Genomic DNA, 10,935 nt, shown 5'->3' with positions numbered 1-10,935 from the left:
CGGACGTCCGCATCCGTCCTTCCCAAGCCTAATGGCAGATGTCCCGCGCGGACATCCGGCACGCCACTGCGGATGCTCTAAATGGCTGTTTAAATTTCCAACGGCAACATTCCCTCGGAAATTTATATAATAAAATAATAATTATTAAAAAATAATAGTTTTACCCACGGAATTCTCCGTTGGTAAAATAATCTGCCAAACTCCGTCACTACCCCGTTGGAAATGATGTCGGTAAAATTACCAACGGCTAATCCCTTGGTAATCCATTGGTAAATGCCGATGGATGTATTGTTCTCAGTAAATCCCTCGGTAATTAGCTTGTTTTTTGTAGTGACCCCCCCTTTAAAGATGTCCATCTAATTTAGTTATTTAGTTTACGATGCCCACCAATCATATTTCTATAAATCTAAATTGAGTGCGCCCGCAGAGGCAGTGCAGTTGGCAACGGAGGGGCAGATCTTGCTGCAATGAGCCTGGGTTCAAATCACACTGCTATCGTCTAGCTGCTTCCATCTCTCAGGCATAAGTGTGAGGCCTTGGGAGATGGGCTTCTGGCAGCCAGTGGGTTAAGGCCTCCCCCTTAACGGGCTACTACGTATCCTGATTGAACCCCCTCACATGATGTAGGGCCGGAGTGTGGGTGGTTGCTTTCATCTTAGGAGATGGGCTTCTGGCAGCCAATGGGTTAAGGTCTCCCCCTTAACGGGACTACTGCGTACCCAAATTGAACCCCCTCACATAATGTAAGGCCGGAGTGGGGAGCCGCCAAGGCGACGGAATTGCGTTTTTGCTACAATAAATCTAAATTGAGCTTAATCGCCCATGACAAAAATCACTAAAGCCAATCCACCATTTATTACTCCATGTATTCAATACACTCTTCATTAAACATCTTACAAGACATAAAGTCTTGATTCCATCTCAAAATTTCCTCAAGCAAGGGAGTGAGAAAACATGTGAAGTTTTGTGCCATGGTAAACATGATTCATAACTTTCAAAGTATATCTTTAACATGTTAGATTCTCAAGCCATCAATACCTAGCAAGGTTTCTTGAACCCCATGCTCTCCCCACTTGTGTAATCATTCCACACATCAACAGCTCCAAAACCGGTGATCAAAACAGTACTCAAGGCCATCACCATGCCTACCGCGAACACTATCAGAGACGCCCTCCCGTGCTTCATGACCGCCCTTCTTGCTATGGTCAGCCCAACGAGGGAAGCGATGAAACAAATTGCAGCATAGCCGATGGCGCCATCAACGTGCTCCATGCCTAACAACAGGTATTGCATTGCCGACATGATCGAGGAGAAGAACACCATGAAGGAACATGTAGCCGCTGTCGCCTAATGAAACACAAATATGCATATATGTCTCATTCATGTTTGTAATTGAAAAGCATAGTAATTAATTAATTCAAACTTACTTGAGGCTCAATTCCTATTTGGAGAAGAAGTGGACTTATAAGCATACCACCTCCTATACCGAAGACTCCTCCTAGAACCCCGGCTAATAGGGCCATCAACGGAAAGAAGAGCTTCCTAGACGACGAGCATCTCCTTCCAACTCCATTTTCCTTATGTTACAACCCAAGATGAGATCCATAAAGTGATATGCATTTTTAGTTAATTGAAAATTTATGCACCTCTTGTGTTGCTGCAGTAATTTTTGCATTCTTTCTAAAATGAAGAATCCATGTGGTGAAGATAAGAGCAAGTGGGATTTGAATAGAAGAGATTAGCCAATACCCCTTTCCACATGACTCAATATTGATGATACCCTACAAGCATTGAAACTTAAATTAGAATTACAATCTAACTTAATTTGCACTTGTACTAAGTATTAAGTATATATAATTATTTTTTTATTGGATTGTATAGAATGGTTACTTTATGCTCTTTGTTCTTTTGTCACACATACATATCCGTATCTCTCTCTAAGAATATGCCCATGTGTATGAATATTTTTTTCTACCTTTTAATGATATGAAATGCCCTTAAGATTCTGTGGTCAAGCAACTTGAAAGTAACCCATGACTTGATGAATCACCATGCATGCAACTTGGTATCATGGTTTTACTATAATATTTTATCCTCTATTACGATTAATAATATCATGTGATGTATATTCATGAAGCAAGAGTATACTATATAGTAACATTATTTAAACAATCTTGTACTTGTATCACTTAGTGAGTGAAGGCATATAAAAGTATTACTTTAAACTAGTTGCAATAGACGAGACAAATTTAGTAACTCTAGTTCTTGTATAATGCTTTTTTAATCTAAGTTTAAAATAACTTAGATAAGGACATCAAATGGATGATATTTCTTAAATATAATCACTGCCACCCACTATAGAACAAAATATTTTACAAAAGAATTAAGACATCTAACTGATATACTATAATATCAAAATATCCATGTATAGTCAGCCGACATTACCAAGTGCAGGTGGATTTTATCCAAAGGAAAGACATTATCTGTTAGATCAACAATTGTAACTAAAATAATGTATAAATACAATATGTCTATATCCAATGAATAAAGTTCGTGGCAAATTAAGTCAATTTATGGAGGAAATATCCGACGCCCTTTAATATAGTGCTATTTATTAACAAAAGGTGATATGCATGCTGGAGAGCATTATCTTATAATATTTCATCATCTATTTTGTTTCAATGATTGTCCATTTATGATTATTATCAACCTTAAGGGCAAAAAAATACTTGAAGCTACAAAAAGTATTACTCCCTCCGTCCCTATGTAGTAGAGACATTTCTTTTTGGAACGAGATTTAAGAAAAAAATGTTTTAAATGAGTTAAGTAAAATGATAATAAAGTAGAAAGGAAAAAGGGTAGAGAGATGAAGAGAGAATGAAATACTTTTTGCCAAAAAATGAAATGACTCAGCTACAGTGGGACAATCCAAAAAGGAATACGACTCAGCTACAGATGGACGGAGGAAGTATCTCTTATCTCTTTTATATTTATAGTAGCTATTTTTAACTAGTTATATTTGAATGATTGTCCATTTATGATTAGTATCTACCTTGAGGGCAAACCAATACATAAGCTCAAAAAAAAAGGGTAACTATTCTCTTCGTCCACCATTAAATGTTTTATATTTCTTTTTTCATCCGTCCACTATTAAAAATCACATTTCATGTTAATACTTATTATATTTATTAAGTGGACCCTACATTCCACAAACTCATTCCACTCATAAATTATTATAAAACTAATATATAAAAATAAGACTCACATTTCACTAACTTTTTCTACTCACTTTCTTTAATAAAGTCAATCAATTTTTTAAAACGCACCGATCAAGTATGAGACAGTTAATCATCGACGGAGGGGGTATCTTTTATCTTTTCTATTACTTATAGCTATTTTTAACTTAGATATTAGTCTTAAAATCGTAAACATGGGGTGAATTCTACTATTTTCCATAAACTTTAAAAATTACACAAACTTTAAGATTGGTGCAAATTTTTCAACCCGACCCAAATATAAAATTTTCAGAATATTTTGATCCTTCATGTCTAGCCGTGAAGTCTATTTGGCTTAGTATGAATTATGCATGAAACAATATCATTTCAACGCTTTAATTTTTTGAATTTGATATTGAATAATATGTCCCTAATAGGAAAAATATGTCCCGTAAATTTGCCGGACTTGAAAAATATAATAATCCAGAGAAGAAAATTTGCATCAATCTTCAAAATTAATTGAAAATATCAGAATTCACCCAAAGTTTATATGATCCATATCTTTTTTAACTATAAGAAAATGATTATTTCAATACTATACAAACTCTAACTATGTAGTATATATCTTATATCTACATGTGGATAGTAGCATAACATTTATGATGTGCCAAACTAAAAGAGATAAAACTCGTGACAAGGACCGCAAACATGCAACTACCACTAATGCAAATGAGTCATTCAAACACATTAATCAATTAAAGTAAATAAAGAAACAATCTTACTTGTCCACTGCTGTTTCCTCGAAGCAAATACAACACAAAGAAGGAAAACCAGATGAGAATGAGCATCCCAACTTTCCCCCACGGAATCCCTAATCCCCCTTCCCCACCGCTCTCCTCCTCTCTCAGCAGCAACGCCACTTTCCGATCCCCGCCCTCATCCTCGTTAATCCTCCTCCTCGACTCCACGCTCCAGAACAAGACCCCGGCCTCGCACGTCTTGAAGGTGCAGAAGGCGAGGAAGACGGCGAAGGAGGCTGTGATGAGCCACTCCGGGAGGACGACGTTGAGGATGACTCCGGCGCTGACGCCGAGGAGCATGCAGGGCTCGGAGAGAAGGGCGATGTCGTAGTCGATGAGCGGGGGGCGGCGGGAGAGGAGGTGGCAGCCCACGTTGGCGACCGAGCCGCCGCTGACCATGAAGGCGGAGAAGCTGGAGGCCGTCTTGAGGTCTAGCCCGGCGGCGATGGTGAGGATGGGGATGAAGAGGCCGCCGCCGCCGATGCCGCCGGCGCTGGAGACGGCGGCGGCGAGGAAGGAGAGGGTGGCGGCGAGGAGGGATTGGGAGGAGGGCTTGAAATTGAATTGTAGCCATGATTTAGTTGAATTGAGGGTTTGATGGAATTGGAAGGAGATGGGGAATATTTGGGGAGGTTTTGGTTTTGCATGGGAAGTATCGAAAGTGGTGGTGAAGATGAGGAAAACGAGTGTTGGGAATTTGTGATTCATTGTTGTGTGTTTTTTTCTATGGATAGATATGTTGTGGGCTTGTGACCATTGATAAAGGGTTTCACTCGGTGTGTAAGAGTTGATTAGGAGTTTAATATTGTGTCACAATTTCGTTTTCTAGCTTGTGTTATAAAAAAAGAAGTTCCTTTTTGTTTTAATTGAGATTATATGTTTATACTTTTGTCCAAGTACATGACTATTCATACTCTACTCATATATAAACAAAACTGAAATTGGAGCTTTTATCCATTCACAATAAAAATAATACTCATATATAAACAAAACTGAAATTGGAGCTTTTATCCATTCACAATAAATTAAAGTATTAGTTAGAACTATCTCCATCCCACTAAATATGAAATAATTTGTTTTTCAACATGTAATTTTGTATAGTGTTATTTCATGAGTTAAATGAAGAGAGAATAGAATAAGAAAGAAAAAGAATAGAGACGATGCTATTTTAATTTTATTCATTTTTATTGGAACAATCTAAGAAGAAAAACATTTCATTTTTAATGAGACAGATAAATTATTATAATTTCAAAGGCATGCTTTGATATTGTCATGTCCGTTGTAATTAAATGTGACATTTCATTTTTTATTATTTTTAGGTGAATGTTTACTAATTAATGATTAGGTAAATATTTAATTATAAATTAATATATAAAAATAAAATTTATATCATACTCCTTCCGTCCACTATTATAAGGCCACATTTGATCGGCACGAGTTCTAAAAATCAATACATTTCTTCTCACTACTTTATTTTCTCTTACTTTATTCTCTTTTCATCTCTCTACTTTTTTCATTTTCTACTTTATTCTTCATTTACTTAACTCACTTAACACAACTTTTCTTTAATCTCCGTACCAGAAAGAAATGCCTCCACTACTATGGAAGGGAGCAATACAAAATGGGTGAGAAAAGGTTAGTGAAAGGTGGATTCTACTTTTATATACTCTTAGTTTTTATAATGAAATGTAAATGAGATAAAAATTAGTAGAATGTGGGGTCCATTACAGAAACTGAGAGTAAAAAATAAATGAGACTTGTATTGGTAGACGGATAGTAAAATGAGAGGTTTATTGGTGGACGGAGAGAGTATTAACTTATATTTTTATATTATTCCATAAAAGATGCTCAAGTGTGATATTTAATCTTGAGAGAGGAAGTATCAAATTTGACCACTTAAACGTTGATTTTTTTTTAATAAAAAGGTAAGCACACTTTGTCTGTATGAAATTGTCGGTGCTTGAGGGCATCCATAGTAGAAGAGAGAAAATCTGTCTCAAAATCTGTCCTAACCTATTTTCTCTTAGTATTTTAAATTTCAGGCTCACCTCAAAATTGGTCCCAAAAAATAATTACTTCTGGCGGCGAAACCTGCCACAATTGCGCCACCGACGCGGCGCCCTACTCGCCCAAGCCTATGCAATAGTGGATTTCTACCTATTTGCGAATAGTAGATCTCATTATTTTACATTCACATTTTGATTACTAATGTAAAATCTTTATTAATAATAGTTAGAACTGAATATAAAATAATGAAATCCACTATTTGTAGATAATTAAAAAATTTCAAAAACTCAGAAGAAAATAAAATGCTAATAATTAAAAAAATAATTTATACAAGGAAATCAAGTTATTTTGACACAGTCGAAGCTCTTGGTGTTTTCGACACAATTATAATGGAGATAAAATAAATATGTCATTATATCAACATAATCGTTTTGCCATTGTATGATTGTAAAAATAAAAAATAGCCACAAACATAAAAGGATAGCTTGAAGTAATATTTTGAAATTAATTCACAAGAAGTTTGTAATGATAAATTGTAAGCTAAATATAGCCAATTCACAAAAAAAAAATGTTTCATGACTCAGAATTTTGTTTAAGGAGTTTTGTCTGTAAATTCCTAAATTTTGATCAAATTCTGATTTTGCATATCAATTTTAAAATTCATATGTAAATTTGTATAGTATTGTTTCATGAGATAAATAAAGAGAAAATAAAATAAGAAAGAAAAAGAATTGAGATGGTGTTATTTTCTTAAAAATCGTTTCATTTTTAATGGGAGAAATAGATTATTAAAATTTTCAAAGGCATGCTTTGATATAGTCATGTCCGTGATTAAATGTATTACTTAATATATAAAAATAAAATTTATTGTATATATTAACTTATATCATTTATATTATTTCATAAAAGATTCTTAAGTGTGATATTTAATATTGAAAGAGGAAGTATCAAATTTGACCACTTAAACGTTGAAATCTTTTTTTTAAAAGAGTGAACTGCACAAAAGGTCCCTAACTTTTCACCTTGTAACAGCAGAGATCCTAACATTTAAAAATCACATCACAGGTATCTAACAAAATATATAATCACAAACCTTGTGTTTTTTTGTCATTTTTCGGACGAAAATGCCAAAATGAGCTGAAGAGCAGTTTAATCTCTTTACCTACCAAACATGCACCATATGCTGCATGTGTAAGAGATGTCACTTCAAACAGAATAGACACTAACATTGTCAGCTCATTTTACTTTTTCGCAAATCTCATGAATCTTCACTTTTGGGGCGTATTTAAGCTAAATTGATATATTTGTCCACAATTATGACAGCTACGAGTCTATTTAAATATCTCAATCATCGTAATTATTTATGTATTATGCTTGTGCATGAAGAATTTATAATTTTGTGGATATCGGCGGCTCGAATTTGATGAAACGTGTATTAGTTAGTATATCAATTCAATAAAGTAATATGTTTGTGTGACTGAGGTTTAATTAATTTATTATTGCACTCAGATTTCGATCTTTACAACTAATTGGATGAAAACTGGTATTACTACTTATTGATTTTCAAGATACTTTAAAACTTCTATCGGTGATGCATTAAAACTTCTATTTTTTAATATAGTGTTCCGCCGTTAAATTACATACATTAATAAGTAGAGAAATTTATTTCTGTGATTTTATAATAATACCTATTTAAAGGATATTAAAATTCGATTTTTATGGTGTGACCAACATTTATAGATGACATCCTTTTTAAGGTCGGGTATTGAATCCATATTTTACAAAGATTTTTTAAGACTGCCTCAAATTTCGGGTTAATTAGAATGGTACTGAGTTTGCTCTAAAATTAAATAAATGGGTTGTCGTTTTAGATTATTAAGGATCAATATTAATAATCATATGCATATGTTGTTCAATAAGATATCAACATTAATTTTGATGTGTAGAATAGTCTCCCACAATTTTTCATGAACAATTGATTGCCATTTAATTTAATCTGCAAACCATGTGACCAGGCAGTGGAAAATTCGAGATCAAATTCCAATCTTGATATCAATAATTGCAACTTTATTTGCTAGTGCTAAAACGAAACTTTGAACTACCCACTAAGAGGGTGCGGCCGCCAACAGCAGCGGAGCGGCGGGCTAGGAGGGCTGTCACGACCGCACTTCATAAGGATAGGAAGCACGGGGAGTCGCGACTAATGGGGGAATTAAGAAGCGGGGAAGAAGGGGGAAAACAATCAAGACAATGCAACTTAACGATCAAAAGAGGAAATTTCATTATCAAATCAAAGTTTCAAATCCCGAAGGTACATAACGTGAATGACATGGTTTGACAATTCCAAGGAAATAGAAGAAATTCTTAAAACGTAGAGTAGCGGAAGCAATTGAGAGTTAGCTACTACTATGTATAAAGACACAATAGTAACCAGAACGTTATTGATTACAATTCTTGGCTCATTGCTCAACATCCTCCGCCTCCCGATCTCTCTCAACCTGCACATAGGGAAAACATATGCAGGGGCTGAGTACTTGATGCACCCAGTGAACTCATGCCCGAAATACATTTATCAATTAAGTTATGTCAAGCCATCAAGAGTGAAACTCGGATTTTACTTTAAAAAGACCGAGAGACACCAAAATCATTCCTTTAAAAGTGTCAGCGCTGACAATCATCATCTCCCATCATGTACCATATCTGAGCTATCATGTGAAACGAGAATGTGGCCACAAACTCGATCGCTGGACCGGCCGACCTAGGGGACGGCTCACGATCCCTATCAGTGCACTAGTCCGAGTAGGGACTCACTCCCTAGTCAGACCCGAATTCGTTAACTATAAAAGTCTAGTAGGATATTATCCCAGTAGACAATCAGATAGGCAATTCAAAACATAAAATACGGCATGACATACTATTTTAAACCACCCTTATTTCACCATAAACATATCATTTCAAAATAAAAGAATTTAAGTAATAAAGCCCACCTCGAAAGCTTAGGATTTCCGAAAAAAGTTCCTCGTTCCGACTTTAGCGTGCGTGCGAACCACCTTTTCAGTAAATACATAAAGTTCACATCAATCTCGGTAACGAAGACATTTTAGAATGCATGCACTCTAATTAAAATCTTTTAATTCATTTTCTCGGTTTTCGTGCATTTTTGATTATTCGGTGGCCGCCCAAGGCGTCGCGTGCGACGCCGGTCGGCCGCTTACGCTCGTTCTTTCCTCCGTTGGCTCCTCGTCTTCTCCGGGACGTCGAAAATAAATTTCCTAAAATTATTTAAACGCATACTTAATTCATCGCAATTATTTCTCCTCGTAAATACTTTTACTTCGCACTTGGGTATTATTCTTCGTGCTTCAAATTATTCCGGGATTTAATTAAATCATTATTCACGATTAAATTATTGGCCCAAAGATTTAATTAGAAGGCCCAAACCTTAATTATTTCCCCACCTTATATCTCTCATTTAAAGTTTTAAAGCCCAACACAATTTAATTGGAGCTCAACTAACCAAAATATTTCATTTTAGTTTAATAGGCCCATTTAAAAAAACAAAAGGAGAGGCCCAACTTTAATTAAAGAATAGAGCCCAAAAGGAAAAAGATCCAATTATACTCCCATCCTCCACAATCGGTCAACCCCTCTTCTTTTCTCTCTCTCTTCCTCTCTTCCTTTTAAAATTTCCGCCGTTAGACTTGAACTCGCGGTCACCGTCGTTGCTCAGCGCCGGTGCCGTCGCCGCTGCTGTCCCGTGTTGCTCGCCGCGACTGCGGCCACCGCCGTGTCGTCGCTGCTGCTGTCGCGGGGAGGCGCCGCCGCTGCTGTCGCAGAGAGGTCCAGCCGCCGGGAGGAGCTGCTGCCGGAGTCGCCGGACAGCGCAGATGCTGTCGTCGGCTCCCTCCCTTCCGCCAGCCGCTGTTTCCGCTGGAGTCGTCGGGAACGCCGCTGCCGGCAACTTCCTCCTCCCCGAAACCACTCCAAACCCGCCCGGAAACACTCCGAAAAGACCCGCAAGGTGTATTTTTATTATCAAGCTACGTACTTTGGGACTTTCGATTGCATACGGCGAGTGTTCGATTAATTTCAATTGTTGGATTGTTTGATTTATGTTAATTGTTGAATTTTCTTGTGGGAGGTTCATGTGTGATGATATGCAATGTATACAATGATCCAAAAAAGAAGGGATTATACCTTCCAATAGGTTGGTCTTGGTGGTGAATGAACAAGAATGGTGAAGAATGAACTCCTCCTCCTCTTGCTTTCTCTGGTCTCTCTCTCGGTTCTCTCACTCTCTCTCTTTTTTTTTGTGTAGTGTAATGTGAGGAGTTATAGAAGAGCATAAATTGAGAAGTGGTGGTGACTCTTGGTTTGTGGGCATTGATGGTGGAAGATAGAAGGTGAAGGAGTTGGAGAAGATGAAAAGTGGAAAGTCTCCATGGGTGGAGGGGGAAGGAATCGGCCATATGTGTGAGGAAGAAGACAAACATTTTTGGGCTTGTTCCCAATTGTTTGGAAAGAAGAATTGGACTCCCAAATTAAATTAATTGATTTGGGCTCATTAAGTTGCAAGCCCAATTTGTATAATTATTTAGTTGGTCATGGCCCCAAGCCATTTAAAAGAAATATTTGGACTCTACTTTTAATTTGAGAAACCCAAGATAAAACCGTACTTTATATTCTCGCATTTTTTTCGATAATTAAAATTCACGGAGCTTTAATTAATTTCGTTATCTTGTTCATCACAAAATTAAAGAACGTCAAACGCAACTATTTATATTTGGTGTTGTTCCAAATATAAATTCCTCAACCGTTCCTCGATTTATGCGCGCCAAGCACTAAAGCCCATCTCAACATCTCATTCATTAATTGCCTCGTAGCAGCTTGGTGTTGTTCCACGTACTATAAAA

At 36.5% G+C, this 10,935-nt stretch overlaps 1 protein-coding gene and 1 long non-coding RNA gene across 2 annotated transcripts; one reads left to right on the top strand and one right to left on the bottom strand.

The window, feature by feature from the left end:
- Positions 1 to 836: 836 nt before the first annotated feature.
- LOC121783341 (sulfite exporter TauE/SafE family protein 2-like) lies at positions 837 to 4,829 on the bottom strand. The gene is made up of 4 exons (XM_042181387.1): positions 3,998 to 4,829; positions 1,647 to 1,781; positions 1,428 to 1,577; positions 837 to 1,347 (listed from the first exon to the last, which is right to left on the bottom strand). Exons 1-4 carry the CDS (start codon positions 4,721 to 4,723, stop codon positions 1,039 to 1,041), a joined length of 1,320 nt encoding a protein of 439 aa, XP_042037321.1. The 5' UTR covers positions 4,724 to 4,829; the 3' UTR covers positions 837 to 1,038.
- Positions 4,830 to 9,677: 4,848 nt separating this feature from the next.
- Positions 9,678 to 10,697, top strand: LOC121783953. The gene is made up of 2 exons (XR_006046678.1): positions 9,678 to 10,259; positions 10,341 to 10,697. It is a non-coding gene; the product is annotated as an uncharacterized LOC121783953 (long non-coding RNA).
- Positions 10,698 to 10,935: the final 238 nt, after the last annotated feature.

Source organism: Salvia splendens, chromosome 21 (genome assembly GCF_004379255.2).
Source record: "Salvia splendens isolate huo1 chromosome 21, SspV2, whole genome shotgun sequence".
NCBI lineage: Eukaryota > Viridiplantae > Streptophyta > Magnoliopsida > Lamiales > Lamiaceae > Salvia > Salvia splendens.
The sequence above is the reverse complement of the archived record's forward strand: the minus strand, read 5'-3'. Positions and strand labels throughout refer to the sequence as shown.